Source organism: Aethalodelphis obliquidens, unplaced genomic scaffold (genome assembly GCF_003676395.1).
Source record: "Aethalodelphis obliquidens isolate GAN/ISIS:26980383/991018 unplaced genomic scaffold, ASM367639v1 scaffold11, whole genome shotgun sequence".
Taxonomy (NCBI): domain Eukaryota; kingdom Metazoa; phylum Chordata; class Mammalia; order Artiodactyla; family Delphinidae; genus Aethalodelphis; species Aethalodelphis obliquidens.
In genome coordinates this window covers 20,108,100-20,129,465 of record NW_020837955.1, presented here as the reverse complement: position 1 = coordinate 20,129,465, position 21,366 = coordinate 20,108,100, and the positions used below count along the sequence as shown (strand labels likewise).

At 41.0% G+C, this 21,366-nt stretch overlaps 1 protein-coding gene across 2 annotated transcripts in view; it reads right to left on the bottom strand.

The window, feature by feature from the left end:
- The window catches only part of CNNM2 (cyclin and CBS domain divalent metal cation transport mediator 2), a 140,124-nt gene extending 119,153 nt beyond the window's left edge, over positions 1-20,971 (bottom strand). For both annotated transcript variants that reach the window (XM_027112476.1, XM_027112477.1), the window contains exon 1: positions 18,846-20,971. In XM_027112476.1, the coding sequence (XP_026968277.1) occupies positions 18,846-20,466 (1,621 nt within the window). In that variant the 5' untranslated portion in view covers positions 20,467-20,971. The remainder of the gene's footprint in view (positions 1-18,845) is intronic.
- Positions 20,972-21,366: the final 395 nt, after the last annotated feature.

The window sequence follows — 21,366 nt, the reverse complement described above, 5'->3', positions numbered from 1 at the left end:
ACACACACACACACACACACACACACACACACACACACACACACACAAATGGAATACTACTCAGCCATAAAAAAGAACAAAATTTTGCCATTTGCAGCAACACGAATGGATGTGGAGGGCATTATGCTAAGTGAAATAACCTAGACAGAGAAAGACAAATACTGTATGATATCACTTATATGTGGAATCTAAAAAATATAACAAACTAATGAATATAACAAAAAAGAAGCAGACTCACAGATATAGAGAACGAACTAGTGGTTACCAGTGCAGGGGGCGGGGAAGGGGCAATATAGGGGTGGGGTAGTGAGAGGTACAAACTCCTGGATGTAAGATAGTCTCAAGGATGTATTGTACAACACAGGGAATATAGCCAATATTTTGTAATAACTGTAAATGGAAAGTAACCTTTAAAAATTGTGTAAAAAAATAATAAAATATATATATATATCAAAAAATTTTTTAAAAGGACACCAAAGAGATCAGACAATTAAATGAATATGGTTGAATATCAGACAATATATTTGTATTGATATCAAATTTCTTGAGTGTGATAATGTTACTGCGATTATTGGGAGAACATCCTTATATTTAAGAGATCCACGCTGAAGTATTTAGGAGTGAAGTATCATGATATCTGCAACCTACTTTCAAATGATCAATGGTTCAGGAAAAAAAAAACACACATATGTGTACATATGTATATATGGAAAGAGAGACAAAAGTGGCAAAATATTAACAATTAATAAATCTAGATGAGAGGTATACAGGAATTCATTATACCATTATTTAAACTTTTCTGTGTTGGAATTTTTTTCAAAATAAAAAGTTGCATGAGGGGAGGATGAGTGAAACTTAGGCAGAAAAGAACAAGGTCAATCTTGAAAGAGGCAGTATAAGAGATACAAAAGTAGTAATTTAAAGACCAAAAAGAATTAAGAAATAGAGGTGTTAAATATATAGGATATAATTATAAGTGGTGTAAGAATTAGAAATCAGCAGAGATTTCAAGAAAAAAATGGCATTCTAACAAGGTATTAAAGGCACAGCAGAGTCTTCGGTGGGCAGAACTAAGTGTCTTTTAGGAAAAGGAACATGAACAGAAGTGTGCCAGCCACGGTATGTTTATACAGAAACACTTATACACATGTAAATATAGACATATAGACATACAGACATACACATATTTCATATATGAAGTTATGAGACTGCCCTTTTGGACAAAAGGTACAAATATGGGTTAGAGCCAGAATATGAAGAGCTCTGCAGACTCTGGAAGGGTCTGGATTCCATACAGGAGATAAAGGGAACTCTTGGAAGTTTTTTTGTATTTTCCCCCTAAATAATAAAGGGCTTCCCTGGTGGCACACTGGTTAAGAATCTACCTGCCAATGCAGGGGACACGAGTTCGAGCCCTGGTCTGGGAAGATCCCACATTCTGTGGAGCAACTAAGACCATGCACTGCAACTACTGAGCCTGTGCTCGAGAGTCCCCGAGCCACAACTACTGAGCCCGCGTGCCACAGCTACTGAAGCCCTTGCTCCTACAGCTCATGCTCTGCAACAAGAGAAGCCACCGCAATGAGAAGCCTGAGCACCGCAACAAAGAGTAGCCCCCGCTCTCTGCAACTAGAGAAAAGCCCACATGCAGCAACAAAGACCCAAAGTAGCCAAAAATAAATTAAATTAAATTAAATTAAATTTTTTTAATTAAAAAAGAATAATAAAGTAATGCCTGCTTGCTTTGGGGGAAGACTATTGCCCTGTGTTTGTGGTGCTTGCATTCACTTGGGATTCCAAATGACCCGGGGAGAGAAAAGGAGCATCGCCTAACTTCTCTGCAGTTCACACTTAAGGCTTTGGGGTCCTTTATTTGGCAGGGAGAATTGGTAAAGTGAGTAATACACTATTTTTGGAAGATAAGGCTGGACAGTTTGAAAATGTTAAGTTTGGACACAATGTTTAACCCTGGAACTGCACCTTAAAAACCAGTACAGTAATAGAATGTTCTTTTGGCCAGGTGCCCACTGAAATTTATAAGGGATTCCAAAAGATACTTGTGTGTGGGCAGGTCTGTGAAGACAGTATAGTCTTTTGACCTGCGAGGCCCAGAGGCCCTTTCAGTGTGCCTATGAGGTGAAAACCCATCATAATGACACTAACATATTACTTGGCCTTTTTTACCACTCTCAAGTGGATTTTCTAACTACATAACAATGAATTGAAAGCAGATGCCCATGAGAACATAGGTGTCTTATTAAAGAGATCCATGTCAGTTTCTAATGTATTCATAAATGATAATAAAGATGACTATATATAAAAAAGTAATGCCTGCTTAATTTAGAAAATATAGAAAAGTAATAAGATAAATATAAAAATCATCCTATCTTTATTAGTAATATTTTAGTGTATTTCCTACCAACTTTTTTTTTTTTTGGCTGCATTGGGTCTTCGTTGTTGCACGCAGGCTTTCTCTAGTTGCAGTAAGCGGTGGCTTCTCTTGTTGCGGAGCACGGGCTCCAGGTGCACGGGCTTCAGTAGTTGTGGCACGTGGCTCAGTAGTTGTAGCTCACGGGCTCTAGGGCGCAGGCTCAGTAGTTGTGGTGCACGGGCTTAGTTGCTCCGCGGCATGTGGGATCTTCCCAGACCAGGGATGCAACCCGTGTCCCCTGCATTGACAGGCGGATTCCCAACCACTGCACCACTAGGGAAGTCCCTCTACTATCTTTTTATGTAGTTTTAGAATCACAGCTGAGCCCATGTTGCTTTTTTTTACTTAAAATAATCATTTCCCTATGTTATTAAAAACCTTACATTACTCTAAATGGTTGCATCAAATGTACATATCCAGATTTGCTTCACCATTCCTAAATACTAGATTTTTAGATTGTTTATAAATTTTTTATATTTAAAAAAAATATTTAGGGCTTCCCTGGTGGCGCAGTGGTTGAGAGTCCGCCTGCTGATGCAGGGGACACGGGTTCGTGCCCCGGTCCGGGAAGATCCCACATGCCGCGGAGCAGCTGGGCCTGTGAGCCATGGCCGCTGAGCCTGCGCGTCCGGAGCCTGTGCTCCGCAACAGGAGAGGCCACAACAGTGAGAGGCCCGCGTACCTCAAAAAAAAAAAAAAATTTAGCTCCTCAAAGAATTGAAAATAGAATAACCATATGATCCAGCAATTCTACTTCTGGGTATATACTCAAAAGAACTGAAAGCAGGGACTTGAACAGATATTCATTATGGTAAGAATGCTTAATATGAGATCTACCCTCTTAAAATTTTAAGTGTACAATACAGTATTGTTAACTATGGATACAATGTTGTATAGCAGACATCTGGAACTCATTCATCTTACTTTTATCATTTTTTTCTATCCCGGCTATTTTGATAGGTAAAAAGACAACGTATTAGTCTGCTTGAGCTACTATAACAAAATACCATAGAGAATTGCAAAAACCGACATTTATTTCTCACAGTTCCGGAGGCTGGGATGTCCACGATCAAGGTGCTGGCAGAGAGCCAGCAGTTCCTGGTGAGAGCCCTCTTCCTGTGTCTTCACATGGCAGAGAGAGGGTAATCTCTGTCTCCTTCTTCCTCTAACCCCGTCATGAGGGCCCTACCCTCATGACCTCATCTAACCCTAATTACCTCCCAAAGGCTCCATCTCCAAATACCATCATACTGGGGACTTCAACATATGATTGGGGGTGCAGGGGTGACAGTTCAGTCCACGGAAGATGATATCGTACTATTTTGATTACAGGAGGTTTCTAATAAACTAGTAAGATGAAAATTATGTTTAAGGAAGATCAACTTAGTAGAAGCATACTTGATGAAATAGACAAAATAAGGGAAGCAATCTTGGAAGTTTTACAATAATCAAGATGAAGAGATTGATTCATTCATTCAGTGAAAATGCATTTATGGAGCACCTAAGACACAGAAGGCACTGAATGAGGCACAAATAAAAGCAACTAAGGGCTGCAGTAGTAGAAGCTGGAATGGAAAGAAAACAAAAAGTGTAAGAGGTATTTTCAAAAAATGTCAATTAAATTTGGTAACAAGATACAGGGGGCAAAGAGAGTATAAAGTTCCTATGTATTACAAGTTACTTGAGAACAGGAAAAATATCTAAGTCATCTTTGCGTCCCACACAGTTCTTTTAAATTATGATACTGAATAAATGCTTAAGGATTAAAAGTGAGTCAAAGAAAACATTCTAAAGATGGAAAAAGACAAAATCTTGGGGAATGCTCAATTAGAAATGGAAGGAAGAAATCAGGAATCTAAAAGGAAAAGGAAGGAGTCAGAGAAACAGGAAGCGAAACAAGACTGTGCTGAAGAGCTAACCTGAATGTGAAAAGCAGCAAAGGAGTCAAGGAAGTGAGGAAGGATGACAACCAAGATGTGGATTTGACAATAAAAGGAGTCACTGGTCATGACAGTTTGAAGCCAGACTGCAGAGGATTAAAGATGAAGCCAGGGGCAAGGAAAAGGAAGTAACTACCTGTTCCTTAGGAAATCTTGTAGTAAAAGGATAAAGGAAAACTAGACAGGTAAACGATTCCTGAACACGCATAACTCTGCCAGAAATGCCTACATTGGCCTCTGCACATGCAGTGAGGCTAAGGAAGCTTTAAGGAAGTATTTACAACATTCGCCCTAGCTGGGAGCCTCAAACAACCAGGCGGGTTGAATAATACAGGAAAGATTCTATCTGTACCACGTATGAAGAGGCAGCAAGTCTTCACAGTTGCTACTAACAGCTGGTTTGGTAAGTGGCCTTAAGAGGTCAGAGAAAGTAATACCTGGAGTGAGAACTTGGTTTGTTGGATTTTAGCTAACGTGTGCTCAACCAGCTTACGTCAATTAACATTCTTTTTTCTGTTTGTTTAGTCTCACTATGAGACTGTTAGAGGCTCTCCTCAAACACCCGTAGATGTTTGGCTGTCCATTCATATTTGAGAGGGTTATGCTTAAATGCTGGCAAAGGTTCTGTGTCAATTGATGAGCTTCACTGCAGAGTAACCATGCCAAAACTTCTGTATATTTTTAAATATCAAGGAACTGAGTAATAATAAATTTATTTGACTGCCTAATATGCATGGGACTATTTAAGAACACTACTGTTTGTAAGAAAGCAAACATCAATTTCACTTCCTAAAATGCTTAGTTTTCTTGGGAAGTTAGTTACAAGGAATAGAGGTAAAATCCACTGTCATTATTTTATCTCATTTGAAAACACACTTTAGGAAAGATGCCTAAATGACAGCTAACTTATAAATAAATATAAAGTTTCTGTATACGTTCAGAAAAAGAAAGAAAATCACATATTTTTATCTATCTGAGATAAATGATGTATAACAGGTATATAATTTCATAGGAATATAATCAAAGAAATACCTGATCTCATCAAAGTTAAAAAGTCTTTTTATTGTAGCAAATGTATAAGGTAGTCTGGAAACTACTGAGCTTCAAGCATGTGTGGTTCCAGTACATTCCTTTTACTCTTTTGTCCCCTTTTAATAATTATTACTGGTTTTACAGTGATTATTTCTTTTTTTTTTTTTAACTGGGGTATAGTTGGTTTACAATGTTGTGTTAGTTTCTGCTGTACAGCAAAGTGAATCAGCTATATGTATACATATATCCCCTCCTTTTTGGATTTCCTTCCCACTTAGGTCACCACAGAGCACTGAGCAGGATTCCCTGTCCTTTATAGGATGATTTCTATAGATAAAAGGAAGCATCAGTTTCCAGAAACTCAATGTCCCCAAGTGAGAGGTATCTCGGGATTACTTTATGCTAAAAGTACAAATGTAGGTGAAACTCAACTACTTCACCAATCTTTTATTTAATAAGGGCAATCAAGTAAGTATCAAACAGCTTCATTCCAGGCAGTCCAGATACAAATCTAAACTGGATTTTGTCAAATGCTAACATGTTTTGAACACAAATGCAACACAAAAACCTAAATTCCTTTTTTTCAAATACAATATTAATTTTGCTAAGCTGTTGTACATGCACACGTGCACTCACACACATGTACGCATAAACACACACACCTTATGGATTTTAAAATGCTATTCGTTTTTCATTCCAAACATGAAGGATTCCAGTGAGGAGGATAAAATGGCACAAATGACAGCATGGTTGCACTATGACAAAATATTCCATATTTCCTAGGGAAAAAAAGGATAAGTTTCACCTAACTACACTGAATTTCACTTAAATACCTAAATCAGTAGTTCAAGTTACAAAATTTACACTTTTTTTTTTTTTGCGGTACGCAGGCCTCTCACTGTTGTGCCCTCCCCAGTTGCGGAGCACAGGCTGAGCACGCGCAGGCTCAGCGGCCATGGCTCACGGGCCCAGCCGCTCCGCGGCATGTGGGATCTTCCTGGACCGGGCCACGAACCCGCGTCCCCTGCATAGGCAGGCGGACTCTCAACCACTGTGCCACCAGGGAAGCCCCAAAATTTACACTTTTAATAAAATTTTAATGGATTTCATTTTTCCCCAAACATTACAAAACACGTGCTTAAAAAAACAACCTGATGGGATTAACATATGTATAAAATAGATAATCAGGACTTCCCTGCTGGCACAGTGGTTAAGAATCTGCCTGCCAATGCAGGGGACACAGGTTCAATCCCTGGTCCGGGAGGATCCCACATGCCGTGGAGCAACTGAGCCCATGTGCCACAACTACTGAGCCCGCGCTCTAGAACCCATGTACCGCAACTACTGAGCCTGTGTGCTGCAACTACTGAGCCCACACGCCTAGAGCCCATGCTCCACAACAAAAGAGGTCATCAATGAGAAGCCCGCACACCGCAATGAAGAGTAGCTCCCGCTCACCACAACTAGAGAAAGCCCACGCGCAGCAACTAAGACCCAACGCAGCCAAAATTAAATAAAATTAAAAAAAAAAAAGAATTAACAAGGACCTACTATATAGCACAGGGAACTAATAACCTATAAGGGAAAAGAATCTGAAAAAGAATATAACTGAATCACTGTGCTGTACACCCGAAACTTACACAATATTGTAAATCAACTACACTTCAATAAAAAATTTTTTTAAAAAAACTTGAAGCAACAGAAAAACATACTTCCTCCCCTAAAACCCACCATCAAGGGGTAGTCATTTTCAATTAATATTTTAGTAAATGTTCTTCTAGCCTTTGCAGGTAAATGTATGTACACAGGAACAAGGAAGTAAAAATTTTAAAGAAAAAAGTTAGCAGATGGCCCACACGATATGATGGTAATAGTAATTTACCCAATTGATTTGCTTGCAGAAGAATCTCACCCCCACCCCAAACAATCTCATGCCCCTAAAGTATAACCACTGGAGCAAGAAAAATCTCTCTGCTCGGTAATCAACTCCATAGAAACCAAATTATTCCTGCCATGCCTTAAATCAAGGTGGTACACTAGTGACTAAAGGAAACAAATCTTGAAGGAGATGAGAGAGCATGTTGTCTCATTCTAGCTGTTTTTAATGTTACCTCTAAAAACCTGCTCAAATATTTCCATCTCTTGCATGTTTCTCAGTACTGCCTAAGCCCCAAATGCCATTCTGCAGAGGCTCCAAGTTGAGTCAGCACATTGTTTTTATGATTGCAGATGGGCAAATGGAAAAACTGAGGCTTTGCACACTCCCATAAAGATCAGATGATGCCCTCAGTCTGTCTTTGCTAGCATGGGAAAACATTCTCTCTCTCAGATTACCAGCCCCCCCCCCACCCCCCCACGCCCCCAAAAAAAAAAAAAAAAAAAAAAAAAAGAGCATAGAGTTTCATTTTGTCTCTTCTGGTTACCTGGTACCCCAAAACCTCAAGAATCATACTGACAATGACAGTATGAAATGCAGAGTGACTAAAAGTCAGGGTTTTTCCTAGCCTCTGTAAAAACGACCCAAAGAAAAACCCTTGGTAAAATGGGGCCTGGAGAAGAAAGGCACTACAGAACCACTTAGATACTAAGCAAATGCAGCCTTTTCTGTGCTCATCTTCTAGCCCAAATCCCAAGTCTGATACAAAACCACTCTAAACATTAGACAGAAACAAATTAACTTTTAAACTCCCAAGCTCCAGCCAGCTATATTTTTGGTCTCTTTGACACATTTCATACAGCCTATTTCTTTTTTTGTATATCTAATCTGAATCTGAAATAGAAATGTTACTCTTTCCTAACAAATTTCCCAAAGAATGACAATGTCAGTTGTCAATAGAGCTTCACTCTATACATATGTAAGTGTTAAGTAAAAATGCCTAACTTTTTTTAAGGAAAAAATAAAGTCCACTACAATCAAATGAAACATAAGGTAACCCCCCCAAAATTCACATATTTTTGAAAAGCACTTTCCTATTTTAAGAACCATGTGTTACCTAATAAATGAGTTCAGCAAGGTTGCAGGCTACAAGATCAATATACAAAGATAGATTATATTTCTATATACTACCTATGAACAATCTACAAATAAAAGTAATAAAACAATTCCATTTACAATAGCATCAAAAAAATTTTTATTCCAAGTATTTTATTTAACAAAAAGATTGCAAATACACTGAAAAATACAAAACATTGTTGAAGGAAATTAAAGAAGACCTAAATAAATGGAAAGATATCCCATATTCATGGATGAAAGATTTAATATTGTTAACACTGCAATACTCCTCAAATTGATCTACAGATTCAATGCAATCTCTATCAAAATTCCAACTGCCTTTGCAGAAATGGACAAGAAGATCCATGAAAAATTCATACAGAAATGCAAGCAATCCTGACAATCAAAATCATCATGAAAAAGAAGAACAAAGTTGGAGAATTTATACTTCCCAATTTCAAAACTTAGTTTAAGTTTTGGTATAAGGGACTTCCCTGGTGGCGCAGTGGTTGAGAATCTGCCTGCCAATGCCGGGAACATGGGTTCGATCCTTGGTCCAAGAGGATCCCACATGCCACGGAGCAACTGAGCCCATGCGCCACAACTACTGAGCCCGCATGCTGCAACTGCTGAGGCCCGCACACCTGGAGCCCATGCTCCACAACAGGAGAGGCCACTGCAATGAGAGGCCAGTGCACTGCAGGAAGAGCGGCCCCTGCTCGCAACAACTAGAGAAAGCCCGTGCGCAGCAACGAAGACCCAACGCAGCCAAAAATAAATAAGTAAATACATTTAAAAAATTATTTAAAAAATAAAATTAAAAAATAAATGAATTTATTTATTAAAAAAAAACTTAGTACAAAGCTACAAGAACCAAAAGAGTGTGGCAATGACATATGAAGACATAGATCAGTGGAAAAGAATTTAGAGTCCAGAAATAAACCCTCACATTTACGGTCAATTGACTTGTGACAAGGATGCCAAGATAATTCAATGGGGAAAGAGTAGTTTTTTCAACAGATGGTGCTGGAACAACATGATATTCACATGCAAAAGGATGAAGTTAGACCCTTATTTCACAGCACATACAAAACTTAACTCAAAATGGATTAAAGGCCTAAATGTAAAAGATAACCTATGAAAGTCTTAGACGATAACACAGGCATAAAACTTTGTGACCTGAGACTGGACAATGGTTTCTTAGATATGACAATAAAAACAAAGCAACAGAAGAAAAAAAAAAGAAAGAAATTGGACTTCATCAAAATTAAAACTTTTCTGCTTCAAAGGTTACTACCAAGAAAGTGAAAAGACAACCCACAGAATATGAGAAAATATTTGCAAATTATATACCTGGTAAGAAACTAGTATGTAGAATACATAAAGAACTATTACAATTCAATAATAAAAAGATACAATTAAAAATGGGCAAAATATCTGAAGAGACTTTTCTCCAAAGAAGATAAACAAATGGCCAATAAGCACATGAAGTGATGCTCAACATCATTAGCCATTAGGAAAATACAAATCAAAACCACAATGAGATGGGACTTCCCTGGTGGTCAAGTGGCTAAAGACTCTGCGCTCCCAATGCAGGGGGCCTGGGTTCAATCCCTGGTCAGGGAACTAGATCCCACATGCATGCCGTAACTAAAGATCCCATGTGCCGCAACTAAGACCCAGCCCAGCCAAAAAAAAAAAAAAAAAAAACACAATGAGATACCACTTCACACTTACTAGGATGGCTATAATTAAACAAACAAACAAACAAATCACAATAACAAGAGTTGGCAAGGATATGGAGAAATTGGAACTCTCATACCTTATTGGTGGGAATGTAAAATGGTGCAGCCACTTTGGAAAACAGTTTGGCAGCTTCTCAAAGAGTTAAAAATAGAGTTACCATATGACCCAGCCATCCTACCTCTAGTTATCCACCCAAGAGAACTGAAAACTTATGTCCACACAAAAACACGTATACCAGCAGTCACAGCAGCATTATTTATAATGACCAAAAACTAGGCTGAAACAGCCTAAATGTCCATCTACTGATAGGTGGATAAACAAAAAGTGGTATATCCATAAAATAGAATATTATTTGACCATAAAAAATGAATGAATGAAATACTGATACATGCTACATGTATGTACTTGGATGTACTGATACATGCCATATGGATGTACATGGATGAACCCTGAAAACGCTACACGAAGTAAAAGAAGCCAGACAGAAAAGGCCACATTGTGTATGCTTTCATTTATATGAAATGTCCAGAACAGGCAAATCCACAGAGACAGAAAGCGGATTAACAGGGACTGTGGGGAGAGGAGAATGGAGAGTGACTACTGATGGGTTTCTTTCTGGAGTAGAAAATGTTCTGGAAGTAGACAGTAGTGATGGCTGTACACCTTGTGAATACACTAAAAGCCACCAAGTTGTACACTTTAAAAGGGTGAATTTTGTGGTATGTGAATTATATTTCAATTTTTTTAAATTTTAAAGTAACCATTTGTTTCAGCAGTAAAATGTTCCTAAGGAGAAATGGAATGAGTTCTCTGTTAGTAAAGGTTAGTTTTCCCTAAGACCAGGACTCATAATGTTCTCAGCAGATTTGAATATTTTCCAGGTATGTTATTCTACAAAGTTAACAAAGGGATTTTTGCAAAGACTGGCTATGATTACCCTATCCTAACACATCAACTATTAACACTTCTTCCATGTTTCCTTTCAGTCTGTATACATGTATATTTTTACATATCGATAATCTATGCAAAATAATCAGCAAAAATTTTCCCGTACTGCTACATGGCTTTCAAAATGATCATTAAATGGTTGTGATTAGTTGACACCTACAATTTTCTTAACTCCTTCCCCTCCATGTCCATCTTGAAGTGTTAGATATATTTATCTCAAATTTTTCACTATTTCTAGATATTTTTTGCAATATATATACAACATGAAAAGCCAACGTAACTCTTTTCTTCTCCTGAATTATATCACTGAATTAACATTTCCAGGGGAAATTACTAAACCCTTTGTAGGACATTTTTATGACTCCTGGTTGCCTTCTAAAAGTATTAAAAAGTTACATTGCTATAAGCAACAAAAACTTGCTATATTAGACATTGCCATTTTTTATGCTTTTGATGTAATCAATGTTAAAAGATTTTATCTGAGTAATCTGAGATCTTCCTTTAGTCTTCAAACTCTAGTTCTTCAAAGGTTTACAAAATCCATGAGCACTTGTTCTATTTCTTTTAAACTTTGTGGTTTTTTTCAGTCACTTACAGTTAAGGAGAACGAAGAATTTTTTTAAATTCAGCATTCTTACTCTAAGGAGGGTAGAACACGTAATCAATTGCCTTGTTTTCCTTAAAAATATATACACATGTGGCCATCTCATAAGTAACAGCAACCGCTAAAAAAAGCCTAGAATTCAATCACAATAAAAAGAAAAACCTAACAATTAGCCACTTTCAAGATTTCAACATCCAGGGTAACTCCCTGGCGGTCCAGCGGTTAGGACTCGGCGCTTTCACTGCCGTGGCCCGTGTTCAATCCCTGGTTGGGGAACTAGTATCCCGCCAACCGCAGCGGCCAAAAAAAAAAGATTTCAACATTCATAACAACTGTCAGCACACATGGCCCAAGGCGTCTCTCTTGACTTGCAATCTTTAGTCTAGAGAAAGACCAAGAACAACGTGGAAGAGTCTACAGAGCCATTACATAAAGATAACGGTGGACTGAGCACTAAGCGCCAAGTACTACTAGAAGCATTTTCATGTTCATTATCACATGAGTCCTTACTGAGCACCTTATGAGTTACAAAATATCCCATTTTACTATGGAAAAAACTGAGGCTTAAAGAGGTTAAGTTACTTGTCCAAAGTAGATCCAGGAAGAGCACATTTTTCTTAACCTTTATGCTAGCAGGTGAATTTTAAAATTCACGGGATGTGAATTTAAAAAAAAAAAAAATCCCACCTAGGTCTGACAGCAAGGGGGGGTTGAGTATGAAGAAATGAGGATCTCACCATCATTACAGCAATATTTATGATCAACGGTTGCACAGATGTAAAAGTGGGGGAGGGTCAGCACCCCCATTATCTTCATCAAGCCCTAAGCCAGTCTAATAAACATCATCTACAGAAGACGCTTGTTCTTAGTCCCCTTTCTTCCCCTTCCACAGCCTGCCACCCCTAACATCTCTCTATGTAGACATTCTGGAGGTGCCAGTGATGTGATTTGAAAGAAAGAATGCTTCTTATTGTCTCTCCTTTGCAGTGTTGGTAGGATTTGGGGTTTCGCATTTGTGTTCTGAGAAAAAGATGATGAAAAGACAATACTAAAATTGTATTCAATCCCAGTCATCCATTTCCATGTATTTAGTTTAATAAATGTTCTTTATACGCCAAGCAAATCTTACTGGAATTGATGCTGACTACCAATTAAAATACATGCATTTAGAGAAAAGGGCCCTTTAGAAAGAAACATACTACTTTATATGTAACTAAAGTTTTGTAAACATCTAATTCGAGTCCAGAGGTTTGTTCTTAAAAGTTTAAGTAGTTCAAAAGCAAATAAAACCATAAAATATTATGTTGGCTCAGTCTATTTTGTGCATTTTCCTGGTTAAAAATATTTTAAACTTGTTTAGGTTTGCTAATAATTAAAATTCACGGGTACGTTACAGTAGTTTGGAATGTTTCAGAATTTAAATAATTCTGAGGCCCTTTTGAGGGGAAGGGGCAGGCGCTACGTAATCCCCATAAAAACCACGAGAAAAAGCAAAACAAGATCCTTTCCTGTTTTGTCCAGATCATACTAAGTCAGAGCTGATATTCAACTATGGTGTCTACTGACCTAAAAGGCTTCGGTGATTCTAACACAAATAACCCCCAAGTCAGACTGCATCATCTGAAAGAATTTAGCTCACATTATAAAAAACCTGAAAAAAGGGGCCCATAGATGTATGAATGGAACACATGCTTCAAATGCTTTGATGACTATTTCAATGGAAACTTCACAGACCTGTACCTTGAACAAAAATTAAAAGCGCCAAAGAAGTTTCACCCCATAGTCCCAAATCCAATCTTCATTACTCTCACAGAAGAAATAACAACAACAACAACAAAATCATTCGAGGATATCTAAAACAAGTTAACTCAAAGTAAAAAGAAATAGCTTACACTGAACTACCTGAGGCTTCAATCTAGATATCAAGACCCATTTCTTAAAACACACTCGTAGTCTAACCTTAGGAGAGTAAAAAAACTCAAAGTAAACTAAAATAAAATGAGGTCACACATTCAGACTTATTTTCCATGTAACAAAATGCCTGTCAAAGATGGTTTGAATGCTGCATATCAAAAATATTGACATCAAAATCACAAGGCAAATAAAACCAATGGCAAACCTATACATTTGCTTTTTCAGTGATGCGGCTGCCTTTAACTCTAACAAGAGTTTAAAGGTATCTTGAACTTGGAACCAGAAGTCCTGCTTGTTGGAATGGAGAGAACTCCATGCTAGAACTCCATGCTAGAGTCAGGGACATAGGTTCTAGTCCTGTTGATGCTACTAGCTAGGTGGGTAGCCCTAAGCAAGTCACTTAGCTTTCTCTCCTCAGGGTTTACTTTCCTTAGTTAAGAGGTTGACTAGACCAATGTTTCCTAAACTCACCTAATCACAAGAATTACCTCAGGGTAACTATTAACAGTATGGATTCCAAACCCCCTTCCCTAAGAGATTCTGGTTGAGGACGTCTCTGAGTGAGGCTTAGGAACTAGTTCTTAATAAGTGATCCAAGTAAGTTTTATCATCTGGTAACCTTCACAAACACTGGACTGGATGAGCCATGAGCTGCCTGCCTTCCAGCTCTGATTCTATACTATCCGGATGTTTCAAAATGATGTTCTAAAAATATGCAAAATTATAACAGTATCACATGTGTTATTGCAAAAAGTTAATAAACATACAAGATCAAAGAAACAAATACATCCATCCCTTCACCATCAACACCATTCGTACTTTTAAACATCAGTGAAGACATCCTCCTAGATTCTAGGCAAGTGGAACACTTTATTTGGTGAGGAAAGAAGTTTTAAATATTAAACTTTCAGCACATTAATATGGAAAGACTTGTGTTATAGGAAGAGAGAATTGTACCCCAAATGTTTTAAGTGAAAACTACACATTGCGTTCTTCCCTTAAAGAACATTATCTGATGAGCTTACCTGTTCCTAGTTTTAAAAAAGCTAAAAAACAACCTGTCTCTAGCAGCTATGAAACAGCGAGCTCTGCAATACTGGAATGCAATTGTTACAAAGCTAAAAGAAACAAAACAAAGCAAAACAAACAACCAACTGGGTGGCTCAGAGACCACTACCTTTTGTTAGGAAGGTTTTGTCAGGTATAGGGAGAGCGTCCAGGGCACTTTCTGCACACAAAGGTAGCAACCTTATTTAACTCTTCCTTCCTCTACACTACGTTGCTTTAGACAGTTTTTCCAAAATTCTCATAATCCACTAGTGGGATTTACTTTTACTCTCTGTTTTAGATTTATAAATAACTATAAAACTCACAAAAGAAAAAGACTGATGGCGTGGACCACAGCGGGGCAGGGCTGTGCAGGATGCTCACTGGCAACCATTTGTCACATAAGTGGCTACAGAAGATGTAAATAAAATCAAGACTGAAACACAAAACTGTGTTTGGGTCAGCCTTGCAACACAAACAGATATGAGACTAAGAGTGAAACATGACTACATACTTTAGCTATTAGTCAAACACCAGTGTTAGCATAAAACACTGTCAAAGTGAATCTTGACGCTTGACCTGCAAATAGTGGAAATGGAATTGTTTAGATTTAGGGTCATACAGGCCAAAAATTGATTTAACAGTGAAAGTGGGGACACCAACCGTTAGGTACAACATCACAGAAGCACTGGGTTTAAGGCCATATATATGTCTAAATACCTTTCTGTGTTTGTTGCTCTCAACAAGCCCTGAGGCAATGCGTTGACCAAACCTCACATTCAATTAAAACAGAAATGTAAAATCAGGATCAAGGGGATCAGCATAATAGAATGGTTAGGAGGGCAGGTTTGGCTGTGACACAGACCAAGTTAAAACCCCAAATCAACAAACTACTGAATGACCTTGAACACATCATTTCACGTATGCCTCAATTTCCTCATTTGTAAGATGGAGATGATGCTTTGCTCAGCTATCAGATTTAAACAAGGTGATTCATGTAAAGCACTAAGCCCTGTACCTGGTAGAGAGTAAATAAACAGGCAATAATAATAGTAAGCTAACTGTAAAAATTAGCATAATTACTGTCTTCCAACCTCAAGTAAAGGTGTAAGTTTCCTGGCAGCCAGGCAAAAACTTCTAATCATTAGAAAGAAGACATTTACATACACTACATAAAGGTAGCTTTTCATTTCTTTCCACACTACAGAAAATTTCCCCCTCCTTAGTAAAGAATAATTCAGACTAATGATGTAGAGCTCTATCCAGGAAAGGCTTCAGTGCAGACATGTTTAATTAGAAAGGATAATTTTCAATGAGATCTGGATTAAGGATCTAACCAGTTTGGTAGAGTTACAGTTGGTGTTGTTAGAAGAAAGAGGAAAAAGAAGAAAAAGCCTTCAAACCATCCCACACACCATTACTCAACAGAGAAAAACAACAGCAGGTTGACTGTTCACATAACTTCATAATTGAATTAGAAAATGAAAAAGAAAAAATAATCAGGTGAAATATTTTAACTAACACAAAAGAAAGAAATAACAGTTATTAGTAAGGTGAAAGTGACCAAACTCATCAAAAAAAGATCAATGAAGGGAAGGTGAAAAATTAGTTATTCCTACAGTTTCAGTAACAAGCACCCACTCTATCCTTTTAAGATCATGGCTTAAATTTCCCATTTGCAACCAACTTTCTTTGCCCACTCTCCCTAATATGCTACTAGCTTGAATGTACCTTTAATCTGTACTATCTTCTTAACTGAATACATCATTCTGGTTACAGACAAAAATAACATCTTGTGCATTTTTTTTTAATATAATTCAGGGGAGGGCTTCCCTGGTGGTGCAGTGGTTAAGAATCCACCTCCCAATGCAGGGGACACAGGTTTGAGCCCTGGTCTGGGGAGATCCCACATGCCACGGAGCAACTGAGCCCGTGTGCCTCAACTACTGAGCCTGTGCTCTAGAGCCCGCGAGCCACAACTACTGAGCCCGTGCGCCACAACTACTGAAGCCTGTGCACCTAGAGCCCATGCTCCACAACAGAGAGAAGCCACTGCAATGAGAAGCCTTGCGCACCACAACGAAGAGTAGCCCCCACTCGCTGCAACTAGAGAAAGCCCGCATGCAGCAACGAAGATGCAACGCAGCCAAGAATAAAATCATTTTTTTTAATTCATGGGAAAATATTAGCAATTCAATCTTTAAAGGATCCATTTCAAAGAAAATACTGTGAGAAGTAATTTGGGGAGAGGAAAAAGTTCCTAGTAAAAATAAATCAGTCATAGGAAAACTGTTCAAGGACAATCAAAAACAAATTTCAAAATAATGCAAATTTTGAAATTTTGAGTTAGGGGAAGGATTAATGAGTTGCAAGGTGCAGAACTAAATTCTCAAAGTGAAAAAAGATACAGAAGTGAAGAAAAGACTTCAGCAGGGAGTACACACCAGTGCTACCAATCCATCAGTAGATATGCAAAAATTCTGAATAATAATAAAAAAACATAGACTATATTATCTGTATCAATATTGGGAAATTTAGCAACAGAAAGAAAATAAAGTATTTCAAAGCCATTTTCAAGCATTTCAAGATATTTTTCTATATTACAGATACTGCAGCAAAATGAAAGAAGAGACTGGTTAGATGCTCTAATTAACAATTTAGTAGTGAAAGAATAATGACGTCCCAAAAGAAGCTTTGTCACCTAGAGATAATGGACATTTTCTTTTTACTGTTTAAGAATCCAGAAGAATCTCCTTATGCTTTTAAATGCAAATTACCAATCTCTGAAGCACATTCTGCTCTATTCCTTTATCTGAAAATTACCGCAATGTGATTCTGTTCCAGAGAGGACACCATTCAGGCAAGAAAATGGAATTAGGACAACTACACACTCTATGTTCAAATCATCACATCCAGTGAGCTGTCACCACTTACACATGACCTTTTTCAGTGGACAGACCACTATCAGTGATCAAAATCCTATTTGAAAAAGGAAGAGTTAGCTTTGAGGACTATCAGTTCATTAAAGGTCACACACACATTCTAACATAATATATGAACATGCACCAGCATCATAACAATTTAAAAACTCAGTATCCCTTGGCTTTCAAATAACAAAACTAGCTATTTACTGGAAACGTTTTTAAAGCTAGAATTTCAGTGATAATAGTATGAGTTGCTATTTACCTGTTCATTACATGGTAAAACAAACCAAAAATACCACGATGCAAGAAAGGTGAGCACACCACACTCTGCACTTCTCTTCCCTGGCAAAACTCCCTGCAACAGTGAACAGTGACTTGGAGACATGCTTCAATTTAATGCACCAGGTGATCAAGGTTAAAAAGAACGCTTTTAAACCAGAAAGTCTCAAGAAATAAATAAACCATAATAGAGGAATTCATCCCATTGTTAAAGGTCCAAGCTTTCTGCCAAAACCACACTTGGTTTGGGAAATTTTATTTGTTGTCAGATAAACATAAACAAATAGTGAAGAAAGCTAGGTAAGATAGAACCTCATAAAAGGTTAACTTACCTCTAGTCTTTCCAAGTTATATATTAACGAATAGCTTTAGTTTTTAAAAAACCCTCTTTTCTAGCTAAGGCAAGTCATCCAAATGAGTGAATTTTTTTGGTGATACCTGGCTTATCCCACACCATATTCTCCAAAGCGGACCCTAATCTCTCCCACAGGTCACCAGACAACCAGGAACAGAAACTACTGAAAATGCACTTCCAATCTCTGAAACGTCAGTGATTGTATAGGGTTTAGAAAAGCTGTTTAAACGTTTTCCAAATGCCTGCAATTAGTACAGGTCAACCAAATGGCATAGCACGGCATGAGCGGGTCCCTACTTTCATCTACCCACTCAGAATCCGGGCAATGAATGCAGCAGACCTCTCAAGACCAGACTGCAGGGGGGAAGAGTACCATGCACAGAAAATAGGAACCCTGCTTTTTGATATGGGAAAAAGCAAGTGATGGCAGTCTTGTGCTTTTAAAGAACCTAGAAGCGCTTACTAGTTCAATCCATCCCCAAATCCATGCCATCCTTTCAACTTTGCAATTAAAAGAGAAGAGAAATTCCGGTCAATTCGCCTTGGGGGGTTGTTCTGAGGGTAGAGGACTCAAGTAGGGAGGAGGATGGAGAGAGAAAGAGCAAGCCAATGAAAGACAGCAAAATTTCCCACCTTTCTTAAATTCTTCCAGCATAGCGTCCAACTTGGTGTCATTGAAAACAAAGTGCAAGGGGTGGTTATAAAATTTAGTGATGGTTTTCAGGGGAGTACAGTCATCTGGATCCACGAAGGCCAAGTCTTTGACAAAGAGGAGGTCCACGATGTTGGAGCGCTCCCCCTCAAATACTGGAATCCGAGTGTAGCCGCTCTCCATGATCTCCGACATGGTGTTGAAGTCCAGAATGGCTTCGCCGGTGATCATGAAACAGTCCCGGAGGGGAGTCATCACGTCCTCCACGGTCTTCGTGCGGAGCTCCAGCGCCCCTTGGATGATGTTCAGCTCCTCCTTTACGAGGTCGTTGTAGGGGTCTGTGACCCGGAGCATCTCCAGCAGTTTTTCCCGGTTATAGACGGTGCCTATCTCCTGGCCCAGGACGCAGTCCAGCAGCTTGCTTACGGGGTAAGAGGCGGGGAAGGTCATCATCATGAAAAACTTGGTGAGGAAGATGGTGTTGGCCCCCACAGCCAGGCCGTGCCGGGAGCAGATGGCCTGGGGCACGATCTCCCCGAAGATGACGATGCCGATGGTGGAGACCACCACCGCCACGAGGCCTGAGCCAGCTATGTCGTCGAGCAGGATGGTGAGCGTGGTGTTGACCAGCACGTTGCCCAGCAGCAGCGAGCACAGCAGGTAGTTGCCCTGCCTGCGCACGGGCTCGATGCGCTTGGCGTAATTCTTCTCCTTCTCCGTGCCGCAGTTCTGCACGATGCGCAGCTCCATCGGGTCCAGGGCCATGAGTCCCAGGTTGAGGCCGCTGAACATGCCCGATAGGCACAGAAGCAGCGAAATGAAGATCACCTGCAGCCAGAAAGGCAGCAGGAACTTCTTCTCCTCCCCCACGATCATCTTGGTGTCCTCGCCGTCGTGATAAATCCAGGTGGTCTCGGCCCACGGGGGCGGCGGGAGCCCGGCCACCCCGGAGCCGCCCTTGCCCCCGACGGCGCCACCCGCAGACCCCGGGCCGCCGGCGCCCAGGGCTGGCGTGGAGAGCGACGTGCACAGGTAATAGGACTTGCTCTTCTCCATCTTGCGCAGCGGTTTGATCTCGATCTCAATGATGCCTGATGTACGGCGATTGAGAATGATATGGGGCAAGATGATGATATCTGATGTGCGGATGCCGCAGCGCTGGGGGCCGCTGTCCGGCTCCGGCGGCGCAGGGCCCCCCAGCCCGCGCTCACCCGGGCTGTGGCGCCGCCGCTCATGCTCTGTGAAAGCAATGCGGGACCATGTCTCGTTGTTGATGTTCTGCCCGTACACCCGCAGCTTGACCCGGGTCCGCTCGCTCACCCGCAGCGCCCCCCCTTCCATGAACGACACGTCGTTCGTGTCCTCCAGCCGCAACCCGATGATCACAGTCTCCTCGTTCTCGCCCGCCGCTGCGCAGCCGCCCGCGCCGCAGCAGCAGCTCAGCAGAAGCAGCGGCAACAGCCGTCCAGCCGCCGCCTGCAGGACCCCCCGGCCGCGAGAGCTGAGGCTGCGGCGTGCCGCCATCTTCCAAGTGGGCAGTGCGGCAGCTGCCTGCCCGCCCGCCATCTTTACTTCGGGTTCACAAGTGCCCCAGCCAATCATAGGGTGGCTGCTCCAGCTGCGGCTTCATCCTTCCCACCCGGCGGCGCGAGCGCAGGCACCGGCCCCTGGGCGAGACTGCAACGCAGTGTTCGCACCCACTGCTCAGCAGTCCGCCTCCCTGACTGACACTGACTCGGCCTGGGCCAGCTCAGGAACCTCGAGGCTGGCGGGAGGCGGGAGAGGGGGGAGAAGTACCAGCCGCTCCTGCGAGAGGCAGGCAGACCAGCTAGCTAATCACGAGCGGGCGTCCGCCCTCCCAGCCAGGGGGCTGGAATGGGGGCGTGGCCGTGAGCGGCGCCGCGAACCAATGGCAAGATAAATGGGTGGGGAGACGAGGGCCAGCGTCCTCCTCAGCACGCCAAGTTTCCAGCTGAAAGGCGCGTGACTCTTGTGTATGTGCGAGGGGAGGAGGTGTGGCCAGCCGGTGCCCGAGAGCCAGTCACAGATGAGAGCTGTACGAAAGGGGGCGGGGCCCTACCTCCGGCTGCCAATGAAAAGGGGCCATTCGCGAGTCCGACAGCCCGGAGGGACCTCGGTAGTACATCCCGGCCCTTGGGTTGCCCCGCTGGACTAATGTCCCGAGGCGGCCCGAGGCGGCTGGTTGTCGCTGCGCCACGCTGCCGGCTTCCGCGTGCTCAATGCCCGTGCAGAGAGGCTGCGCCTTCCTGCCCCAGGAGCCCAAGAAGCCGACTAGGGAGGCTTAAGATGCACAGTACCCTAAAATGAAGCCGAGCCACAGGCCGTGCTCCCCTTATTTATTCGTGCGCGCCTCTCCACTCGGGATAAGCGGTGGCCGGTGGGCCCCAGCACCGCACAGACCCGGTCTGCTGGAGCCTCTCGCCCATCCCTAAGAGACAAGCGCCCTCTGCAGTTCACGGTCAGGTGGCGCCACCTGCCGGT